Source organism: Bombyx mandarina, chromosome 09 (assembly GCF_030267445.1).
Source record: "Bombyx mandarina strain Sakado chromosome 09, ASM3026744v2".
Taxonomy (NCBI): domain Eukaryota; kingdom Metazoa; phylum Arthropoda; class Insecta; order Lepidoptera; family Bombycidae; genus Bombyx; species Bombyx mandarina.
Genome location: NC_143216.1, coordinates 8,005,443 through 8,029,796, shown reverse-complemented (window position 1 = coordinate 8,029,796; position 24,354 = coordinate 8,005,443). Strand labels below are relative to the sequence as shown.

Here is a 24,354-nt window from a genome sequence, read left to right as displayed (position 1 = left end):
TGTTATTTTAATAATAATTTAAAAAAAAATGCATTTTATTTTTAGGCTATTTCCAATGAATGTTACGATTTGCTATACAAACAATTTTTTTAACATGTTCTTACCACGTTTTTTTAATTTAACGTGTTCCAGATATTTCACCATGTTTTGCAGTGGTGTCACTGGTGTCACCACGCATTAACCAATAATTGCGGGCACTATGTTACGAGCAGACAAATTTGTCTAACCTTTTTATTCTTTCGTAATGATTGTGCTTGCAAAAGCACTTAAAACGCCGAAATGTCGGGTACTCACTAAATTTAATAATAATCGTAGTTAAATAAATGTTATTGTTGACTGTACACGAACTCCAATTATGTAAGGAGAGGCTCACTATACTATTTGATAGTGTTACATAAAACGAATGAGATAACAGATTACGAAGTGTGCAGACATAATGTTGGCTGCTGTTGTGGTCACATGTAAAATACATATATCGGGCTACATTCTATTACTTTTTTTTAAATATAACTGGATTTCATTATTCAACAATGTTTTGTGATTTAAATGAGAATCAGAAAAGTGAAGTGAAATGGTGAAAACAATGTGTTGAGTGACCTAGATTTTTTTTGTAAAATTTCTATTTTGTAGGTTGTTATTTGATCATAAGATTTATTTGGAAAATAAAAGTAAATATAAGTAGCAGTAGTACGAAATGTATAACACCATTCTATTCTTGATACTGAATTGGATAGTTAACGCTTCGACTCAACAAAAATCTCCTAATATAGTTCTTATCATTGCCGATGATTTGGTAAGTGTGAAATTAACTTAAGATTATCCGTTCGAAGATTTACGAGCATGCTGCTGAGCTGATGGTAAGTGGTAATTGTCGCAACAAGATACAAGCGCTGCGAACGACATGGCCTTCTGCTGTAAAATCTATACTAATATTCCCTTTGAAGTATGTAAGATCTTGAGAGAATACCGAATACCTCTGTAAAGGCACTATTGGACTATGGATCTCTTTACTGGTGGTAGGACCTCATGTGAGTCCGCGCGGGTAGGTACCATCGCCCTGCCTATTTCTGCCGTGAAGCAGTAATGCGTTTCGGTCTGAAGGGTAGGGCAGCCGTTGTAACTATACTGAAATCTTAGTAACTATACTGAACTTATATATTAAGGTGGGTGGCGCATTTACGTTGTAGATGTCTATAGGCTCCAGTAACCACTTAACACCAGGTGGGCTGTGAGCTCGTCCACCTATCTAAGAAATAAATAAATAAAATCAAACAGTTTCATCTCTTATCTTAGAAAATATGACTGGGAATATCAAAATACAATACTCAGTTTTTCCGCTGTCTAAATCTGCTATTACCGAAGATTCAGGCGGTTCGTTTTTGAAGGTAGTAGAATGCAAGAAACTGGTATTAGTGACCCAGAGTTCAAATATGACACCGAGGGCTAATTTTCGATTTATACAGTGAATGCTTTGGTCTGGCGATAAATAATTCCTTTTAATTATTTTTGGCTCCAGTTTCCAGCACAAGGCCTAGTGATAACGTGTAGAGTATCAGGTGTTAAACTTATAGAGCCGGATAAATAATTTTGTTTTTTACATAACGTTTGATTTGACTATTGGATTCGGAATTCTTGTTTTTTTTAAGGTTTAAATATGTTAAAACCGCGAACAAAAATGCAGATAAGTATGTCGGATTTTCATTTCTAAAAAAGCAATGGTATGACCTAAACGATACTGAGCACACTGGTCCACTCTGGCACTGGCACACTCACTGGTCCACTGAGCACCTACTCTACAAACAAATCAAGTCGCACATAGAGTACCTACCACATCTAAGAATGAAACACTAAAAAGTTTTAAGTGAATCAAACAAAGACTTAGTCAGACATTGTAAACGTAAGTTCAGATCATTACTTGGGATCCTCAGAACATATTTTGACACTGGTGAGCGTTTATCTGCGTTAAATAACCTGTTAATCAACCTGAGTGATACGCGTCATCAGATTTTTCCTTTTTATGACATTATGCATTGCATACGTGTAGGCCTGATAGTCTTGCATAGACCTTACATACCTTTCCAAAGGTAGAAGATGTCTGGCAATTATTTGCTTAGTCCCTCAAGAAGTAATAAGATATGTCATCTTGTAAATCTTATTATCTAATTATATTATTTTAAAAACTAGGGATGGGACGACGTAAGTTTTCATGGATCAGACCAAATATTGACTCCGAACATCGATCTTTTGGCATACTCTGGAAAGGCCTTGGGACGCTACTATACTCACTGTATTTGTACACCATCGAGGGCAGCTCTCTTGACCGGAAAATATGCACATCGAATCGGTAACTGGTTTTGATTATTATCATAGCCGTAAGCTAAAAAATGACAAAAAAAAAATGTTAACGGAAACGGGAGGCAACGAAATACTATCCTACCTATATATGCCAATGATGTGATCCAGATCCAAAAGTAGCATAGCCAATTATAATGCAATTGAGACTCCTATATTATGTCTCAACACGAGTGAGGTTGAGGTATGGTTAGTGATTTTGGTTGCGCGATCGTGAGCTAAATGTTGTTTATACATTACATATTTGAATATTTGGAAGGATCGGCACATGAAAGTGTGATAACAAACCAAAAAGATTATCATAGTATTTCACAATTTTAAATAAAATTTCATTTAATTTAAGTATACATATTAGTTGAATGAAAACTTTTTTTACCACAATTTCTACAACAATCTGTTCTCTTGCTTATTTTAGGAATGCAGGGATACCCCTTAACGAATAGTGAAGACAGAGGTTTGCCGACGACGGAAAAAATATTGCCACAATATTTGAAAGAGTTGGGGTACTCGACTCATTTGGTTGGAAAGTGGCATGTTGGACAGTCACGAACTGAATATTTACCAATGCAGAGAGGTTTCGACAGTCACTTCGGACACAGAGGTGGATATGTAGACTACTATGAGTACACATTGGACGAAACGGTAATATTTGGATTGAGTTCATTTAAAACTAATTTGCTAGTTTTGCCCTAGGGGTGCTTGTAGAAGAAGAGTTTTATTTGATAGGAGTGAGGATAGTTATTGGAGAACATACATATTTATCTCAATATAAAACTCACTACCCAACACATGAGCAAAGCTTATATTGTTTTATAATAGCTATTATTCTTCTAACCAGTCTAAATTATAAAAGGAAATGAATGTCTATCCATCTGTACTACTAATAAGAACGTAATGGAAGATATTACGGCAAAATAATAGGCCGGGGAAAAAGTTTTTTCGCATATTTTAAGAAAATTCACAAAAAAAATAATATTTACATTTAACTAAGGTATGTCGATACCATTTTGTTCGATAACTTTTTGACATCTTGTAGGTAGAGACGTGCTCCCATTGCTATAGAAATTTTTGGGCTTCTGATCAAAATACCGCGACAGTTGCTTTTGGCAGTCTCGTGATGTTAACCTGACACTGCCTAAAGAATTCTGAAGAAACCGAAACAGGTGGAAATCTGAAGGTGCAAGGTCAGAAATATACGGCGGATGCATTAACATCTCCCAGTCAAGCTCTCTTAATTTTTGCTGAGTGGCTAAAGATGTGTGAAATATCGAGCTTTTTTATGTAACCAGTTTTTTTCAAATGCGCCAAAACTGCAATGTTTTGTGGTCAATTCCCAATTCTTCAGCTACGTAGTAACTACTGATATGCTGATCTTGCTCCACTTTTTCAGAAATAGCATCCATTTTATCCAATTTAATTGACTAAATCGTATTTAATTTTGTACAGACTGTTAATTACTTTTTGAATCATGTCTGCGGTTCAATTATTCATATTGCCCAGACGCTAGCATTTGTTTTAATTATGTGTACTGGCTCACTTACAGACTCTTTGTTCCATGAATTTGATTATGAAATGTGTTTTTTGTTTCAAAATTGGATTTTCTGATTCTATCGTACAATTAGTACGCTTTTTTATTATTGCTCAGATGAGTGAGCGGGTTTTCGATCCACCTTTTGTTAATTGGTTACCAGAATCTATAGATATCAACAACGTAAATGCTGCTTCCTCTTTGAGTCATGAAATTTGTCTCATTTTAACTATTCTCACGGCTTTAAAACCTCATCTTCCAAACAGAAACGTATTGTTGCTTCGCTGCATAAACAGGCAGGGTGGTGGTACTCACCCGTACGGACTCACAAGACGCCCTAGCGCCAGTATTAGCACAAATTAATTTTTTTGGGCTTTATTTTATTGATGTCTTTTAGTGGAGCACGGGAGAGGTTACAGGATTTGGATTATTTCGAAATGAAACACCTGCTTGGGACGTTGAAGGTTACCTTACAGATGTTTATACTGAAGAAGCCAAATCTGGTGAGAATATTTTTATGTGCTGGTTACATGAAAGTGTGTTGTTGAGGGATCTGTGCATCGTGTTATTATTTGATCAGATAAAACAACTGCGCTCTGATAAGATAAATATTAAGTGATATAAATTGTGAGTTGTTGTGAAACATATTTAAAGATTTTCACAGTAAGGAGAATTGAATTTAGTTCATTTTAACTCCTGGAAGGTATATGCGCTACGTCGAAGGACCTTTTTATCATATAACATGCTATTTTTGTTTGGGTAAGGGTAAGGGTATCTTTGGGAAGCGATCTTTCATTAGTCTAAGTCTTTCACTTTACTTCCGTACATTTTAAAGAGCACATTGTCACGCGGAGTCAAGTCACGGTCACGGTAACTATACCCGTGAACCTCTCTGGACTGGGATGGGATCCTTAAATACGATGACTTACCTTCGAGGTACCACTTCAAGTCGTTTCGTCGATCATTGAACGTTTTAGACTTTTGAGCTAACAAAAAAACGTTATTTTTTTGTGTTCTGTTGAATTTATTTGAGATTGTTTCCACTTACGCTGGTACGTAGCAACATTTTTCGCCGCCACCTTAAAATACTGTATTCATTCAATGTACATTTCTTGATTTGACATAGTGTGGCTTTAGCGTTCTATGGAAATTTCTGAGAGCTGTGGATCGGTTATGGCGCCTATTTTGGCAAATAACCCACGACTTATAATAATTATTTATTTATTATCAGATGGACCCTATACTCGTGTACCATACAAGACAAGAAAATGAAGTCAACACTGTTCATTTGTGTATTGATGTCTTCAGAAATAGCCTTATTTAAATTCTTTGGGACCAGATTTTTAGGAGCCAAATTGTTACGAATTATGTATAGAGAGTTGATGAAGGTTGTGATTTTTTCAGTTATCAAACTTCATGATGTAAATATGCCGCTATTTTTGATGTTAGCCCATAACGCGCCTCACGCTGCAAATTACCCTTCCATTGTACAAGCGCCACCCGAAGACGTTCGAAGTATGAAACACGTGGAATTAACGGGGCGACGAACTTATGCAGGTATTCATTCAATTATGGGTGTATTTCATAATAGGTAAATATACCAATTAAATGATACCATTTTTTTTAGCCATGGTAAAAAAGCTCGATGAAAGTGTAGGGGAAATAGTAGAGGCTTTGTATAAGAAACAGATGCTTGAAAATACAGTTATCGTGTTCATTGCTGACAATGGCGGTATGACCTCTGGGGTTGCTATGAACTTTGCATCTAATTGGCCTCTGAGAGGACTGAAAATGTCGCCATTCGAGGGAGGCGTACGTGCCACAGGACTTGTATGGAGTCCGAGTTTTAATAATTCAAACCACTTGTGGAATGGTTTTATCCACGTGACAGATTGGCTACCCATTTTTTTGAGCATAGCAGGCTCAGAAGTACCTCTTGATATTAATGGCGTAGATCTTTGGGATGACATAAACACAAAGGACAATTCCAGGCGTGATGAAATTTATGAAATTGACGACTACACCGGTTTTGCTGCTATTATATCTGAAGATTTTAAATTAGTTTCTGGACAAGTGACCTTAGAATACAGCAATTATCAGGGAGAAAATCTCAGAGGGATGATAGGGGACCCACCATCTTATGCTGATTCTGTCCAGAAGAGCAAAACGTATCGTATTCTTAAAAATATTGGGAAACCTTTTAGAAAAGAGGATGTAAACCTACGTAGAAACATTAGAGTGAAATGTAATCAAGAAATAAATAAAATATGCTATCCCGATAAAAGTAAGTTTTGAATCTACCAAAAGCTTTACACTTCATTTGGATCCAATTAATTTTGTTTTTTTTTTGTTTTTTAGGTAAGTTTTGTTTGTATAATATTAAAGAAGATCCTTGCGAAACAAACGATCTGTCCGCGGCATATCCAGATATAGCGGAAAGTATGTTGAAACGTTTACATATTGAAATATCTAAAACAATACCTAGAACAGTGCCCTTGTACAGAAATCCGGAATCTTTACCTCGTCTACACAACTTCACTTGGACTACATTTGCAGACAATTTCAAATAGTACTGTTTGAATATTTTTAATTGTTTATTTAAATATTTAAATAAAATTACTTAATATTGTTGGATTTGTCGTTTCATTGTCATCGACACCGATAGTAATTTTTATATTACAACGACTTATGAACAAACTAGTAACCGTGAAACTTCTACTCGTGGTATCCTTTTAGTGGCCACGGCCGACTCGTGACAATGAAATCGAATTTCGACAAATGCGTTCATTATTATTGTCTTGTTACGTCTAGTTTAATTATAAATAATACGTTTAATTGTAAATTAGACGAAATACTAGGTACAGTTTCGTGCTCGTGTTTCAAGAATGCTGAAATTGCAAACTTGAAGTGGTAGGTTCGAATAGATAAATCGGCATTAGGCACGTATCCCTTTGTCTTGAGTTTGTTCTGTACACGCCAAGAAATGTCTTCACGATTGTTCACGATTGGTATTCTGTTAAAGTAAGCGGCACGTAAGTTGGCAAGGTTTTGGTGTAGTGGGGGTAATGTCGCACATAGTGCACATTGCAACAAAAAAATGGTCACTTTTATTGCCCGCATATAATTGAATTTAAATTTATTTAAATTTTTTTACCATAATTTTTTTTTAAGCCTGTGTGTTTAGAAGAAAGTTAAAGAAAAGAGAGGAATTCGTGAAGTGTATCATGTGTTATAAATAAAAAACAAAAGTTAAGAAGCTTATTTAAAAAAATATACTTAATATTAAAAATTATGTGTCGCCGTACTTATACTAAGGTTGGATATGTAGTTACCATTAAAAGATGCATCTGAAATTCATGTTCGTCTGCCAGCATGATATAATTAAACTGTATACATATACCTGCTTAGGTTATCCTTACCTATTTGAAATCTCGTAAGTCATGTTGAAAGTTTTTTTTGTGCAATGAATAGAATAAAACTTTTATTTACAGTAGGATTAAAGGTCATGTTGTGATACACTAAATTATTCTTGCGGTTGAACAGCGAGCTTCGGAACCCAGTTGTTTAATTATTAATACACCGCAGGCGAAACCTTGCTTGAATTTACTTTATCTTCATTGTTGCCTTCCTACGCGCCATGCTACATTTGTAAAATTCAAAGCAATAGTTAAACGGATAGTTTGAGTATTCTGATCAGTAAGAGATACATTTTTCTTAATTTATGTAGAATAAAAAAAAATCTTCGTAAATCTTATTTTTTTTATTTGGAATACAATTGTATCTTTAAGCATCTTATAAATCCATTTTTAGATGTCCTCTTGACATTTCTTTTTCAAGTGACATCTGACATTTACATAATGTAGTGTTGCTGCTACATGAAACATAAATATTCTATCACAATATTCAACTTTTGTTTGTGAAGCCATACAAAATGTTTTTTTTTTACTTTAAATTATTTATGAACAAATGAAAAATAAATTCAATTTTTTCTACTTCAAACGATAAATGACGTTTATTACCAATTCACAGAAATTTCATTGCAAAAGGCAAAGACGCACGAGCTTCACTCCAATTACCATACAAAAAGTGTTTCTACTTAGCGATCTCTCGATTTTTCACGGCGGAGGTGCTTCAGGCTGACAGGTGAGGGATTGCACGAATTTACGAGCACAGATATTCTTCTTCGGGCTGGGGAAGTGGAATTCGGGAGCCTATTATGAACGCTTCGTTTGCTAACAAACGCTTGAAATCCGAGTCAAAACTCAATGTAAGCTAATAGTGGCAAATATTGGTGGTACGGTTTACTGTAAGCATACTGTACTGGCGCGGGTTGGTATTAACCTGCCTTTTACTGCCATGAAGCAATCGGGCAATCCCGTTGCATGATTTAGCATTACCGCTATACAATACAGGTGACATTTCGATTTCGTGTGTCAAGGTGGGTGGCGACATTCACATTAATATATCCAAGGGTTCCGGTAACAACTCAATACCAGATGAGCCGCGAGCTTGTTCACTTTTCAACGAGATAGTAATAATATTTTGACCTTAGGTCACTGTATAATAATTCCAACATAACCAATCGATTGTATACATTAATAGTGAAATACGGCAACACTCCTGTGTGATCATCGCCAAATGTCTAAAGCACATCCATTTGTTGAAACAACAACTGTAGCAAGTTCCAGTCAACTAGATAAGTAATGTTTAAATGAAAAAGAATATACACCGTATAAGGTAGCGTCTGAAGTCGTCGTGGCCTACGGAATCAGACGCCTGGTGCATTCTAATATACCTATAGTATCTAGCGATGAGATTGTGCCGGTGTTCGAATCCCGAAGGCAGGTACCAATTTTTCTGATGAAACACGTACTCATAAAATGTTAACCACTGACATTCACTATGAAGAAATAACATCGTTTTGTTGTTGTTGTTGTGAATTGTACCAAAAACGTGCTCGAAAGGTGCAGAGAACATTACATAAGAGCTGTTAAATTCGGAACTTTTCGGAACAAAATCATTTAATGTAATTTATAATACACAAGCCAAACTAAACATAAAACAAAGTAATTTGAATATATTTATTTTAAAAACACGCGCTCAGTCTCTACTGAGCTCTACTCTACTTTAATTGGACCTGAAATCACATTTAAGTAGCTGTCTAGCTACTTAAGTTTGATTTCAGGTCCAATTAAAAAAAACACCATAAATAAAGAAATGGCCTCCATATAAGTATCCTGTTTGCGTGAAGCTTAGTTTGTTGAACTCGGCAGATGACAGTGTAGTCTTATTAACAAGGGAATCTCATCAAGTTCTTATTACTTTGGAGTGCTCACAGGAAACAAGGGTACCTGTTAGATTAACAAAACTTTCGTCGTAAACCGGCGCTCCTCACTGTTTATTTATAGGACGGTAATATTTGACATTGTCTATGACCCAGTCAAATAATACATGTGTTTGTTATTACATGGCGTTTTTCGAGATTGGTAACGTATCAATGATATGAACGATATGTAGTATTCGGAGGAGTATATTTTCGACAGGTTGTTATTCTTGAACACTCATGAAAAAAAAATGTGTTATGTTTTTTTACTCTACTTACTATTTTTTAGTATTTCTATTTTAATGTCTACCTTTCGTACAAGAAGCATCTCTGAAACCGCCTGGTCATGCAATATTTTATGTAATATTAGGGGTTAAAGTTTGAAATTGCCGATTTGTACTGAAAAATTTAAATTCGTTTTTTTTCATTTAACATATTTATTTAATCAAAATATTTACCCTTATTATCTATACTTTGTTACTATCTAATAGGAAGGTCAGGTATGCCTTTGCGATAGGACTCTGATGATCTAGATTCTACAAAGTGTGCGAAAGCTTTTGTAGTACCTTTTTTATTGCTTAGATGGTTGGACGAGCTCACAGCCCACCTGGTGTTAAGTGGTTACTGGAGGCCATAGACATCTACAACGTAAATGCGCAACCCACCTTGAGATATAGGTAAGTTCTAAAGTCTCAAGTACAGTTACAACGGCTGCCCCAACCTTCAAACCGAAACGCATTACTGCCAAAATAGGCAGGGTGGTGGTACCAACCCACGCGGACTCACAAGAGGTCCTACCACCAGTAAAAAGCCTGCCTCTTGGGAAGAAAACTTTTTATCACATAGAAAATTGTCCAAATCATGAAATAAAAGGTAATCCATTGGAGCAAGGTCTGGCGAATACGGAGGGTGACGAATGGTTTCTAATTGCAGTTCCTGTAGAGTTAAAACGTTTTCTCGTGCTGTATGAAGTCTCGCGTTATCATGCAGCAATAATGGTCAAGATCGATTCATGAGTCGGGGCTTGCAAGTTTTGCTATCATTGTTCGGAGTTCGGCACAGTAGACATCTGCCGTTATTGCTTGACCAGATCGGAGAAAGCTATAGTGAAAATATTTGGAATATAACAACATGCTGGACCACCAAACAGTTACCATTACCTTTTTATTGGTAAGCTTATTTTTAGGACACTGTTGCGACGTTTGATCTGGGGTCAACCATTGCATTTTTCGATTATGGTTATCGTAAAGAATTCACTTTTCATCACATGTCATAATTCGATCCAATATTCCTTTATTTCTGTATCGATTTAACAAGGCAACACAGGTTTCAACACGCGTTTTTTTTCTGCAGATCAGTGAAATCATGAGACACCCATTTTTAATATTTATTTTATTTTATTGATTTGACGCAAATGAGTCAATATTGTTGATAAGGTAACGTTAAACTATGCCGCTAATTCCTGGGTAGTTTGGCTCGGACTCGGCTTCCACCGTCTCTTGTAATTCATTGTTATTCACATGTGTGGGCGGTCTTCCACGTGGTTCCTTCTTCAAATCAAAATTTCCATCACGAAAGCGTTTAAACCAAAACCCCCTCTCCAAACGCAACATTGATATTGCGAGCTGTTTCTGCAGCATTAGTTCCGCGTCGGAATTCGTATTCAACAATCACTTGAATTTTCGAAGTATAGATATTTCTTGTTTAAGTTGAATAAAAAAACCAACTGAAAGTTGATAATCAAATGTTACACATTTTATAAAAGAAGAACCTCACAGGTACCATTTGAAGAAAGTTTCACTCAAAAATCTCAAACTATGAAGGTTCTATGTCAATTCGAAGTACCTATTACAATAGAACGGCAATTTCATAGCTTAACCCCTATTATTTGTCAATTTTATTAATGTATTAATTTATCAATAAAACCGGAGGTTACCGAGATTGTAAACTGTGAAGTCGTTTCATATTATATCTACCTAGATCCACTAGTTGCTAACAGTGGTGGTTCGAAGGAGGAAATTAAATTCTTTCCATTTAATTAGTTTATATTAATCGATACTGACCACGACAATTGTAAACTATTCGAATCGTTGAAAATAACAATAAAAATACGCGAGGTTAAATTGTAAAAGCAGTTTTATTCAAGGTTTTAATTGTATTTTGTTTAAACATAACGCTATTATTGTCGTTACAGAAACCAAACTACAAAGTGGTTTCTGTAATAAAAAAGATAGGTTTTAAGTTAGATTTAAATGTATTGCAAATCGTGTACCATAAAACAGAGTGACATAATAATATCCAATTAAGAGATGTATTTCAATATTTATCGCGTCATTGGAAGCATAAAACTAGATTTGGTTTTCGCAAAGACCGCTTTTGTTTGGTGAATCGTGTGATTGTATTCTGACCGATTTCTAATTTTAGATAGATTTAAGAAAATCTTATCCCAAACATGGTTCGAAATATGTATATAGTTTAGATTAAAGTACAATCTCGAATCTACAATTTGATAAGCTAAAATCTTATTCTAATGTCGCGATATATCCTCTAGTGAAGTCTAGTGTATCTGTTCCGTCGTATCTGTGTACCCAGTTCACAACGGTCACAGTTGTGTGATTCAATACGCTGTGTGACATCTGGTATTCGAGTTATGATTTACGTACCCATTCCGGTAAATCGCACAATGCATACAACTCCGGTATTTACTCTGTTTGATTACCCTTAATTTCTAATAATGTTTTAGGACGGTTGCGTAAAATTGTCTTTAAAGCTAAATCTTTTGCACCTCGTTTGCAAACTAAGAAAATCTACGTTATCTACAATAATATACAGTTGGAAAAAGTTTTTTTACCTAAGAAAATATCAATTAAAAATATATTTTTTGAGCTAGCAGTGATCAACATAATTTTGACTACTTGTCGAAAATAAGTAATTTTAACATACCTAGAATAAATTAAAATCTATTTTCAATAAGCTCCAGCTCTAGAATTGGGAAGGTGTAGGTCATATTAGGTCAGTGATTAATACTAGTACATACATTGCGAACGTCGTGTTGTCGACATTCTCTCGGATAACAATTAGGGTTTACTCCTTTACTGCCGTCGGCTACATTTCATTTATTTTTTTGGTAAAATTTATGTATTTTTAAATATAGTATAATAGGTATGCTTTATTCACCTAGACACATTTGGAATAAAACACAGTACATTACGGCAGCATAAAAGTTGTTTTTACACTATGAAATAATATATTCGCTAGTGTAGGTTTTTTTTTTGCATAATTGTGTATGATCCACACTATCGATGTGTAATCACTTATTCATAAACAGTGTACATTTATCATGTATTACAATTCCGTTTTGGTGATTTAAATATTAAATGCAAACTATTTTTTCCATCATTTTCAATTAGTGGATTATTATTTTTGCGGAATGGTATGAAATCTTATACCTTTAAACGAGCAATTTTATATAATCTGAATCTCGGAAACGGCTCCAACGATTTTCATAAAATTTAGTATACAGTGGATTTCGGGGGCGATAAATCGATCTAGCTACGATTTATTTTCAGAAAATGTTGTTTTATTCGTGTTTTCAATAATCAACTCTTCCCGACATCTATTGGCGAATAATAATACTATTTTTCTTAATTGAGGGCAACTAACCGCTTTAAAGACACAACAAGATGGCGTTATCAAATAAAACCGGTCATAATCTAGTAATAAATAATTACCTATTTTTGCTGAAAACTGATTTTGAAATAAGACAATTTAAAGTTGTTAGCAGTAAATGTGTTAACCCTGTAAAATGCCCCTATTTCCATTTACGACTTCTCGTAAATCTTATGACTTTTTGGGGTTGAATAAATTTTCGTTTATCCCTTATTTTGTAGCTTATACTGTTGACTTAGGATACGAATGGATGGTTCTGTATAGTGTGGGTATACAAGTTGTCGGGTTGATATTATCGTCTTGTCTATTCCAACAGCAAACCAGTAATTTGGCTCTGAACAGAACTGTTCTTTGATCTTTAAATTTTTTACCCCCTCCCTAAACGTTGATAAGCTAAGGGACATTCCAGCTTCGCGTGTACGGGTAGGTGAGCTCACGGGCTCAACCTGAGAGCAATGCTTCGCTGAATCTACTGCCGGATCGCAATATCGCTATCCCACTAAGAAGACCCGGCGAAGAACCGAGGTCACTGGGTTGTGTTTATGTCGTACTCCAAGAGTTCGACGACAATGGTGACCGATATTTGGAGTGCCCAAAACTAGCTACCGTGAGTGGATTCGGAGGATTCGATGTGCCAATGTTATGACATGCCCCTCTTATAACGAGGCCCACAGTAGGTACAAAATGTTCTACATACGAGTAGTAAGTAGGCATTTAAAATGTAACAAATAGTGGTTGACAGTTTCTTTTTGTCGACAATATTAAGCAATACTGGATTAGTAGTTTTCGACGAATGTTGAAGTAATGTTGAAGTGACATTTTTTTTTTTTTTTTTTTTTTTTTTTTTTTTTTTTTTTTTTTTTTTTTTTTTTTTTTTTTTTTTTTTTTTTTTTTTTTTTTTTTTTTTTTTTTTTTTTTTTGTCAGGAGGAAATCGCCGGACTTCCGCCATCCCCTGGGGATGGAAGGCGGGGCATGTCGGAGTCGAACTGACTAAAACCTCCTGTTCGCTCAACAACCCGCGTCCGAACCTCGCATGAGACAGAACCCATGAAAAGGCAAAGGGGGGAAAGTGAAGCGTTTAGTGCAGAGCACATCTCTCCCATCACCCTCCCCCTCGGGACGCCGGACCGGCGATCGTCGGCGCCACGACCACCAGCCCTCTCGGTCGGCAGGCTATCCGGAGCCCGCCTAGATGGCGCCGGTTAGAATGGTCTATCCTACGGAATACCCCGCTGGGTCAGAACCAGCGTGGTTGAAGTGACATAGTAATGTTTGAAATACAAAAGTATTATTGTCGCTACCTTTATGCTTCAATGCGATGCGAATAACGAATTATTATCGGGTGAGTCTTGAGTCCATCGAGTCCGCCAAGAAATGCGAAAAAAAATCCTCGGACATAAAAATAACTGTTTTATTTTAAAGCAACAAACACACAGTTATTTATAAGTAATTCTACAAGTTCTAATAGTGTCGTTTAAATAATGTTGTGTTCTTTAAATAACGTAAAATGAATCTAAAAAGTGTACAATATGTATTTTATAAACAATCTGATGCTTTTAATAAAATGTTAATTTTCACTTAAGCCCAGGCAGCGTTCATTAAGTTAAAGATAGTGTAGGACTGACGACACATCTGAAATAAATAAAAAGTTTAAACATTTAAATATCAAAATCACTTCCAACGACAAAAAACAGGCGGCAAACAAGATATTGTGATTCAAGGGTAATGGCTTCTAAATATAATACAAACGATACTAAGTTTTATATTTGTTATATTATATGTACTGTTTTACTACGTGGTAGGGCGTCTTGTGAGCCCGCTTGGGTAGTTGCCATGAACCTGCCTATTTCTGGTGCGAAGCAGTAGTGTTCAGGAAGGGAAGACCTTCTTTATACGTATTGAGAGTACAATTGAGACTCAGACCTTATGTGGGTGGGTGGCGGCTTTTACGTTGTTATATCTGTGGGGTTCGATAACTTTGAATACCGGGTTAACTGTGAATTCATTCACACGTTAACATAATAAAAATAAAAATAATTTTCAACAAAAAAAAACACGCTCAAATAACAAATGGAAGTAAAATTTAATTATTTTTTAGTCTATTAATTACTCGTCAGGATATTAGAGCGAAGTTATAAAATTATTGTATTGTCATCGTTCCTACTCGTAATGTGTGTGCAAGTTTTTAAGATAATCGACAATTTACTTTGATCGGTCGTGAAGTCGGCGAAAATTGCGTTTAAAGATTCCGTTACATACAAACATGCATACATTTTTTTTTTTCTAAATAATATGTTAGCCTTAAGAGGCTATGCCAGCGTAACCTAGCGAGTACGTGAGCTCACGGGGCTCTAACCTGGGGGCGTTGCTAACACTAGCCCTAGCAAGAGCAGTGTTTCGCAGAATCTAACACTGGATCGGAAACACGATCCACTGAGAAAATCCGGCGCGAAACTCAGTGGGCCGTGTCTATTGGTTAATTTTTCTTGCCAAGCTCTTCGTCGCAAGCGACGGTTTCGACGACAACGGTGAGCGGTGCTTGAGGTACCTAAAAGCACCGTTAGTGGTTCGGGAGGATCCGAAATGACGTGTTTAGGGCGACGTCGACTGTTTACCATTCGGTCCGCAGGATCGGCCATGTAGTTTCCGGCGGCCACGACAAGAGGGTTTTCGTGTCGTACCGCCTTCCCAAAGTGGTGCACTGATGCCGACGGAAAATACTAACTGATGGAGTCAAGCTCCGGGTCATTATTGAGATACACGTTTCTCATGAACCACATACATATCAAGCTAATAAAACCGTGTCAAAAGTATTAACCTCGGCAAATGTGTCGAGAGAAATGTTGGTAAATACGGTAGCTATACCGAGCGGTTCTGCGGCTCTGGTTAACATGAACAACAGCATTTGTCGAATATTTTTATCATGATGGTTTTCCCAACCGCATGAATATATGGCGAATCGAAAATTCTCACTCTGAAAGCATATTGCGATTATCGTTAATTATTTCTACAGCTCGGTAATTTCATTTCAATTAGCCGTTTTATTGAGATGAATACTCACCCTTTCCATAAGAAGATTGCTGTAATAGCATGGCATAAAAAAGTGAAGTATACATCCAAAAAAGAAGTATGTAAACTCTATATTAAATTCTCCCCGCCGCAGACTCTTAAACAAAGTAGTAACGTTAAGTATTATAGTAATTTTTACTCCATACTAATAATACTTAAGTACAATAATAATACAAAAATAATTTCAAAAAGAAAATTAGATAAATTATAAGGAGAAAAATATTTTATATATTTAGAAACAAATAGGTGATTTTTTAAGATATTTCAGAAATTTATTTGCAATAACAATTTTATTCGAATTTATGCACATTTTTTGATTGGTTAAATCATTTTGTGCTGATTCTTTATTTTTTATTTAATCACTATTCCATAATAAAAACACAAAAAGGATATAGCATAACGAACACCGTTTCAACTGGGAGTGCAAGAGACACAGTTGGACACTTTAGGATACTAGGTTGTTTTTTCTTTGAAAATCAATATTTATCATATACTTTAAAAACGCTTTTGTGAAAAAAACGTAGTTATGTCATTGCAAGAACTATATATAAAATATCAGCTTACCTCTGCAACTTGAAAAGCACTTAGTGGCATTGAGATTGTGGTAATTTTCATATTATATTCATATAAAATAGAAAAGTTGACCTGGATGAAATTCACAAAGCTGTAATAAAAAATACTTAAATGAAAATGAAGCGATTAAATTCCGATTAATCGACAAATATCAACATACCCGTACAGCTCCTGCAGCTTGGATATTAGCACTTTCAATTCCTTGGCAATAATTCTCGGGTTTTTTGTGTCCGAAAACAGTTTAGTGATTCTTAGGCTAAGTAAATCAAGTTGTCCACACGCATGTAACACGAAGATAGGCACTAGAGGATCAAATGCCACATACAAACTTGAAGCATAACAACCAAACAAAAAACACACGACAAATAGAATAAAGTAAACAGGAAACGAAGTTTTGTAACTTTCTATAGGTTCTGGGTATGTCATGTCAAACATTGGCTCTAGCCGAAATTCGTCTTTGATAATGAATCGGTAACCCATAATAATAAAAGCCTTTAGGGGAAAACAAAATGTTATTGCAAATGCTGTGAACAACCAGAATTTGCTCACAATTACTCCCTTTTTAGCATAATTTAGCACTGTAACCTTTTCCTGAGGTGTTAAGCCTTTTGCGATTTCGTAATCCATGTCAATTTTTGCAATGAGGCGGTTGAGAGATTTTTGTAAATAAAGCAAAAGACTGTATTTAAAAGTGGTTGTAAATGACAGCATAGCTATAGTTCCATTCTTGCTTGATTCAATGTATTTACCAAATTTTAAATCGTGGAATAATAAGGACGTGATTAGTCCAGTAGCCCAAAATGCCGTAAGCGTCATTAGTGATATGAACTGGAGTAGCCAAATTTTATTTCGTTTGATAGATGGATGCGAACGATTCATATGCAATGACATAGTGGTAGGTTTGAAAAGTGCTTCGAATTTCAAATTGGAAACCGACATTTCAACATGTGCTCATTGACATTGGAAGTGGTCGACTGTTCGAGAAATCCGTGTTTCTATATTTTCCACGCCTATAATTTCTTCAACTTCACAAGCACATTGATTATATTCATGGGGAAATGTAACTGACAAAATGATTGTGCTAATATAATTTTAATGTTAACTTCAGCGATGAAGGAACATCATGTAATAAATGCCAATGAAGCAAAAACTATAAATAGTATTTGTAATTACTGTTAACAGGCTGTTTTACACGCACGGATAAATACCGTCACCGTACCTTTTATCCATACTAATAAACATAGTATAAACTAAAAAAAAAAAAAATTTTATTGCCTTTCTAGGCAGACGAGCATACGGCCCACCTGATGGTGAGTGGTTACCGTCGCCCATAGACTTCAGCAATGCCCGGGGCAGAGCCAAGCCGCTGACTACCGCCTAATACTCTCCACAAGCCTCTTTTGAAGAAGGACATGTCATAGCGCTCGGGAAACACCGTGGAGGGGAGCTCATTCCATAGCCGGATGGTACGTGGTAAAAAAGATCTCTGGAAATGCACTGTGGATGGAAACTTAAAAAAATTATAACAATAATTTTGTGTAAGAACATCGTTGCATATAGTGATGTAAAACATAAATATAATAACAAGTTCCAGCTCCAGATTCTTAAGCTCTCATTGTATTTAAGCTATCAACAAATACTGAATTGAATACGCTAATGAATTTAATAAGACGCTATCTCCTATTTAAAGTAATGGTGGCAGACCTTATTGTGAATTCGCGCGAGTTGGTACTATCGCCCTTCTAATTTCGGTCACAAAGCCATTATTCATATCAGTTTCTTAGATTTCGGCTGTGTTTCTCAAAGATGAATTGTAGATATATTATTGCATTGTTGCGGTGTCGCATATGTACAAAAACAATACAATTGTAATTTATTTTTTTAACTTGACCAACTTCTATAACACAATATAAGAACCAATAAATTATTCTGTCAATCCCTCGACTCTCTAGATTTCAATTACAGCGAAGACAGAATGTGCTTCATTCCGTAATAATTAATTCAAGTAGTAATCATAACATATCCGTGTACGTGAAGGCATAATAACACAAGAGAGGCACGAGCACGAGTGACAGGTATTGGGTACTTACATCGAGTATCCTTACAATTAGGGTTGAAATACACCACATTGAAATTTCTGAGGCTTTGTATGTATTTTAATACATATAAGCCTAAATAAATCATCAAGGCCCTGGATACCACGTCATTATCCCCGTTCACATTGAGACATTAAATCTAAATCTTCTGACCATCCCCTAGCGTTTAGATCTGAACTTAAAATGCTTTATGGTAGAAATTTACTAGTAGTGTGATTATCAATATCCCACCACTATCATATTGAGTATAAGAGTAACAAGACTAGGAATTTATGTAAAGAATAAGAAAGATTCTTAACTACTAACTGTCTACTAATAGTCTATCTAACTGTCTTTTAATAAAAAATCGGACAAATTCTTTTGTAAATGATTCTCTGACCTCATTTCTGTAGATCCTCACCGAATTGTTATTTTCAAATTTTGGAGGATGTATTGAAAGTCGCTACGGGTAAATATTACCACCCTTGTCTGATTCTGGTGTGCGGTAATTGTTTGTTCCGGCTTGAAGCGGAAGACAGCTGTTACTACAATGCAATTTAGATTCCGAATTCGTGTCTGAAGGTGGGTAGCGGTTTTCACACTGTTATGTCTTCGTGTTCACTTAACTCCGGTCACCGTTGTCGTCGAACCCGTCGCTTGCGACGAAGGGCTCGACGAGTAAATTAACTCTCAGACACAGCCCACTGAGTTTCTCGCCGGATCTTCTCAGTGGGTCGCGTTTCCGATCCGGTGGTAGATTCTGCGAAGCACGGCTCTTGCTAGGGTTCGTGTTAGCAACATCGTCAGGTTGAGCCCCGTGAGCTCACCTACTAAAGTTAGGGTTACGCTGACATAGCCTCTCAAGGCTATCAGCTTAGGTAGGAAAAAAAAAAAAAAAAAAAGTTCACTTAAGGGCTTCGACAATCAATGAGCACGTGGCGAATCGTGACCTCGCTCCTTATGTACATCATTAAAAATTATTGTGGTATATATAAACAATCTCTTTTCAATTTGACTGATGTTCCATTGTTTATTTATTTTTAATTTTTTATTACTAATAGTTCAGCATGACAATATGAGACAATTAGTACTTTTAAAATTTACTGTCAAGACTAGTCGTTGTCGTAAACAAGAGAAGTTTCGATTTTTTTTATCTAATGATACAGGGAATACTTATGATACAGGAATTGGCTTAGAGAAGATTTATAGACCAAATACTCGTAATTAGATTTTAGTATAAATTTCGGCATGTAAATTTATTCTTCTTCTTATACTTCTTCTCGGCCGTTCCCTTATTGTTGAGGATCATGACTCTTCTGTACTCTCCTCACTGTTTCTCTAAGCCTATTTCTATCTTTTGTCTAGTAAAGAGCTTTGTTGACTGGCATTTCTAGCTGCTGAGTCATCTGGTGAGAAAACTGCTTTGAGGTTCGGCCTTTAGGCCTTTTGTCTTGTGTATTAGCGGCAACGATGTACATTTATACATGACACGCTGGTATTAGGCCTGTGAAAGGATTAAATTACTATTAAATTTGCATTTACAGAACGTTTATGCAACGTATTTGATTAAATAAGGACTTACGATTTAATAAGGTCCTGCGAAGCTTGCGGCTCATTGTGTATTCTGCGAAAGTTAACGAAATGAAGGGTCGCGTCGCCTTTAAGGCTTAGAAAAAGGTTCGTGCACATCGCGAATAATTAACTTGGTTTAATCAATTAGGCTATGACGTTTTGTTTCTTATAGAAAATATCTATGGTTTTTTGAATTAGCGAACAAGTAATATTGTTTGCGGCAGTGTGATTTATAGAATCAAAAATAATAATTTTCCTTTTTGTTGATAACACAAATTAGCTTTACGGTTCATAATTGTGGAGGCGTATTGATGTTCATGGTAACAAATAAATAACTAAACCCAATTTAACTAACTATAACTATTATCTCTTAAATTATATTCACAAGAGAAATGCTACTTATTAATCAATCCTAATGTTAATCAAAAAACCAACCGAAATGCATATTATTTACTAAATATTTTAAAATGGAATGGAATTTGGGATTTCTCTATTGTATTATACATAGAATGACCCCATCGAGCAATAGTCAATTTGTAGAGATTGGATTAATCTTACATTAAGGATAAATTAATACGAATCAGTGGATATTAAGTTAGAAGAATTTATTGTCATAATCCGGATTGCCAATAAGATGTGATCAGGAATAATTGGTATTTTAATGTATATTTTTGATAAAATAAACTGTTGATTGTTGATGAAGATTTGTGTTGATGATGAGGAACCAATGAAGGTTGTTAACTTTGATACAGTTAAAACATTCCAATGTACTCAGTTACAAATCCGTGCTTAAGCAGATATGTTGAACACAAACCGTGACAACATATCCAAGTCCATTTAGGCCACCCCAAAGATGTTCCACTTTATTTTGGTTCATCTGTATTCCGACCGTGATACTGAAGATCCCTTGCTGTGTTGAATACAGTATTTTGAATCTCGACCTCCCCTCAGAGTTCTCCTAAAATAACTCACCAACAACAAAGGTATAATCCGACATGTACAAAGAACTACGAACAATAAAATAGCCTTTAGAAAAGTTTGAGATTTCATTTGTTAAATCTGTAAGTGTATTTATTGTTCGATTGTCGAAAGAAATGTTAACGTCGAAAGAAATTAATTTGAAATTCAGTATTTATTTATGCATTGGGAACTAAAAAATTAAAGTTACTAAGTAGAATGATAATATTATTTTTCCAGTAAACAAAATTTACTGTGATATTTCCGTAGATAGGACAAAACATATTTTGCATATAGTAGTTTGTTCAAAGTTTACTATTAAAATATCGTTATTAATATTTGTATATTTAATATAGATTTCCCTGAAGAAGTAATAATGCAACAAAAGATATTGATATTGAAGAATGAGTTCGTGACTTTAGAATGCTAGTAATAAAAATGTTAATATTCAGTTTTTTTTGTTATTGAACATCGCTTGAACAAGAAACTGTTGTTTTTGTTAAATAATTCAAACTACATCTACTAAATTTCGGGGGCGATAAATCGATCTAGCTAAGATTTATTTTCAGAAAATGTTGTTTTATTCGTGTTTTCAATAATCAACTTTATCGATCATTTTGATTTTTTCTTTAAATAACCAGTTCATATTTTTTTATTATTCTGTCGGTAAGATCGAAAAATATTATACATATTTCATCATTTTATCAATATGTAATTCGTATTTAAATATAATTTCTAAAAAAACACAATTTATAAGAAAAAAAAACATTATCACAATTATCTAGTAATATAATAATATTTGAACTTCCTCCTCCTCGCCTCGTTTCTTCACTGCTGAGGGTCATGACCATTATACTTCGACATGATTTTACTCCTAGTAATGTCCCGCCAGCGCCTCCGATCATTGGCCGCATGAAGGGCGTCGTGGAATGGGATCTCTAGTGTGGTGCGGATTTGGTCGAACCACCTTGTCGGACTGCGCCCGCGCGGTCTCTTTCCCTCAATCTTCCCTGTCACGAATAGTCTCTCTAAGCTATCCGGTGTTTTCCGAGCAATATGACCGAAGTACTCAAGTTCGCGGCGAAGGCAGAGTGTGGACGGTCTTGTCTTGATCTGCAGTTGGTCTAAGATAGACAGATTGCTTCTCTTCGCTGTCCAAGGTTTGAACATCAAGACTATAGTTGAACTGGTAGATTCAACAATTAAAAAGTAATCGGTTTCAAAATTATTTAGTTCAATCTCTCTTAACGATAACAAGTACATTTGCAACAAAATAAGTTTTTTTTTTCTTTCGAAAACTGTGACGTATATAAGAGAGCAAAAATTAATCTGTATTTTGAAGTTATCGAAGGGTAAGACGCCTAGCATTCGTATCGAGCGATGTAACTTTTCCGGTGCTTGAATCATGTATGTGGGCAGGTACAAATTTTTCTTATGGAATACGTACAAACATTCATAAATGACTTCTACAGTGAAGGAATAGCATCGTGAAATAAAAATCGAACCTGCAAAAAATATAATTTGTCTAGTTACCGTTGATAGGATTTGTGAACCTGCCTTGAAGCAGCAATGCATGCATTAATTTTTGATATGAAACATCTATAGCCGCACGTAAAACCGATTTCTGGCGTGGCGACGCATGCCGTGACGACGCGTCGCCATGCGCAATCGACTGTGCGATTCTCTTCCACTCGATCCGGCGTTAAGCCATCTCTCTCGCTACACTGAGCTCGGATACCTTCTATAGTGTTGTTTACTACAGTAGACATAAGCTGTGTTTTACTTGAAAACAAATTATTTTTTCGTAATATTTTATATTATCATTATGACATCTTTAGTTTCTATCAAAATCTGTTCTTTTTTACATATTACTTTTCCAAAATAATGTCGATGTTTCACATCTGCCAGGCGTCCCGTGGAAATTTCTAGATTCTATTATATTCTAGAAAAAGTGCGAAAAGTAGTAAAGCTGTTGAAAAAATAGTCAACTATTACGATATGTACCTGCAAAAGTATGTGAAGGTGGATATAGGTAAAGAATTAAGCCCGATGATGAATAGTTCCATGCGGTGGGATGGTCTTTTCTCTATTCGGCTCTAGGCTGGGTCCAGTTGGATCGATGGATCGATGCCGGACTGCCAATCGCTAAAGGACTAAATGATAAATCCCTAAATGAATTTCGATACCAGCAATTTTCCCCGAAAAAAGTATTGTTTACTTCTTGAGTTACAGTATGATTACATTAAATGAAAATACAGAATAAATGAATTATATGCTATGTTAGCTTATGTTAGATATTATTCAAAGATATTTTTAAAAAGAGGTATGTTTGTGAAATTTACTCAGCTTAAAAAAATGTAGGAAGATTTCTTTTTCATCAAGATAAAATATGACCTAATTCATGATTATTTTAAGCTGCAGATCATATTATTATGTGATCAGTATGTACTTACTTACTTACTTAGTTATATTATTATGCACGATAGTTCGTGTTGTATAATTTCCGTTAATTAATTTTTAAATTAAGCACATTGTTTTGAAATCTGGTTGCTTTTTTTAGGCCACGTAAACTGCGGAATGCGAAAGCCACCAGCAAACATGCACGAACATTTGCTTTAGATAGATTTATTGATTTGCGTAAGCCCTACATACTCTTTGCCTAATGCTCCAAAAGCAAACGCTCTTATTTAAGTTGGGAAAAATATTTGCGTTCGTAAAAGTCTCAGGCGCGGACTTGGTGAGTTACATTTTTTATTTAACTTTCTTATATATGTCATGATTTTTTGGTATGCTCAATTCGATTTATTTATTTTCAATATAAAAATGTGCATTTATTGATATTTTACTACACATGCAAAAGAGCGTAGGCTCGATAATCAGTTATGAGACCGGGACCGACATGAACTTATTATGTGTACTGTGACGGTAGTATAGCTATATTATAATATAGTAGCATGTATAGTAGTATAGCTATATATAGGTAGTATAGTTCAGCTACATAGTCTGAAACAAGAGATATACTTCTTATTCCTCCGGACCTGCTTTCTAATAATTCCTGAAATACTTTTCCAAGAAAGTTTCTTGCTTTCGCTTAGTAAATTCGAGACTGATTAATGTTTGAGCGTTTCAAAGCTTTATTGCTGTCGCTAATGTCTTGTGTGTTTGCGTAAATAAAATTTTACGATCTAGGTACGTGTCTGACGATCCAATTTTTGCAACCCTTTAGCTGAAATCG

At 35.3% G+C, this 24,354-nt stretch overlaps 2 protein-coding genes across 4 annotated transcripts; one reads left to right on the top strand and one right to left on the bottom strand.

Moving 5' to 3' along the window:
* The first annotated feature begins 147 nt into the window (after positions 1 to 147).
* On the top strand, positions 148 to 6,514 carry LOC114243598 (arylsulfatase B). The gene is made up of 7 exons (XM_028175144.2): positions 148 to 793; positions 2,185 to 2,344; positions 2,768 to 2,994; positions 4,278 to 4,383; positions 5,285 to 5,437; positions 5,508 to 6,164; positions 6,239 to 6,514. Exons 1-7 carry the CDS (start codon positions 695 to 697, stop codon positions 6,448 to 6,450), a joined length of 1,614 nt encoding a protein of 537 aa, XP_028030945.2. The 5' UTR covers positions 148 to 694; the 3' UTR covers positions 6,451 to 6,514.
* Positions 6,515 to 14,268: 7,754 nt separating this feature from the next.
* On the bottom strand, positions 14,269 to 17,683 carry Or-30 (olfactory receptor 30). 3 transcript variants are annotated; one of them, XR_016323549.1, is made up of 5 exons: positions 16,676 to 17,683; positions 16,507 to 16,606; positions 15,935 to 16,039; positions 15,599 to 15,847; positions 14,269 to 14,505 (listed from the first exon to the last, which is right to left on the bottom strand). XR_016323549.1 is itself a non-coding variant. In XM_089729756.1 (5 exons), the coding sequence occupies exons 1-5, from the start codon at positions 17,452 to 17,454 to the stop codon at positions 14,452 to 14,454; spliced, it is 1,209 nt and encodes a 402-aa protein (XP_089585882.1). In that variant the 5' UTR covers positions 17,455 to 17,674; the 3' UTR covers positions 14,269 to 14,451. The 3 variants fall into 3 exon arrangements, 2 of the variants coding, with proteins under 2 accessions (XP_089585882.1, XP_028030946.2); XM_089729756.1 differs by having other exon boundaries at positions 15,692 to 15,847; positions 16,507 to 16,621; positions 16,676 to 17,674; XM_028175145.2 differs by having other exon boundaries at positions 15,692 to 15,847; positions 16,676 to 17,669.
* Positions 17,684 to 24,354: the final 6,671 nt, after the last annotated feature.

What these genes read in the sequence shown, in the direction of transcription:
- LOC114243598 (XM_028175144.2), top strand. Translation starts at nt 695, where the DNA reads ATGTATAACACCATTCTATTCTTGATACTGAATTGGATAGTTAACGCT. An exon ending in AGTACACATTGGACGAAACG is followed by an intron (nt 2,995 to 4,277) that starts GTAATATTTGGA and finishes GATGTCTTTTAG; the next exon opens with TGGAGCACGGGAGAGGTTAC. An exon ending in TACTGAAGAAGCCAAATCTG is followed by an intron (nt 4,384 to 5,284) that starts GTGAGAATATTT and finishes TGATTTTTTCAG; the next exon opens with TTATCAAACTTCATGATGTA.
- Or-30 (XM_089729756.1), bottom strand. Translation starts at nt 17,454, where the DNA reads ATGTCGGTTTCCAATTTGAAATTCGAAGCACTTTTCAAACCTACCACT. An exon ending in GTGCTTTTCAAGTTGCAGAG is followed by an intron (nt 16,040 to 16,506) that starts GTAAGCTGATAT and finishes ACTTTGTTTAAG; the next exon opens with AGTCTGCGGCGGGGAGAATT. An exon ending in CTCTCGACACATTTGCCGAG is followed by an intron (nt 14,506 to 15,691) that starts GTTAATACTTTT and finishes TATTTATTTCAG; the next exon opens with ATGTGTCGTCAGTCCTACAC.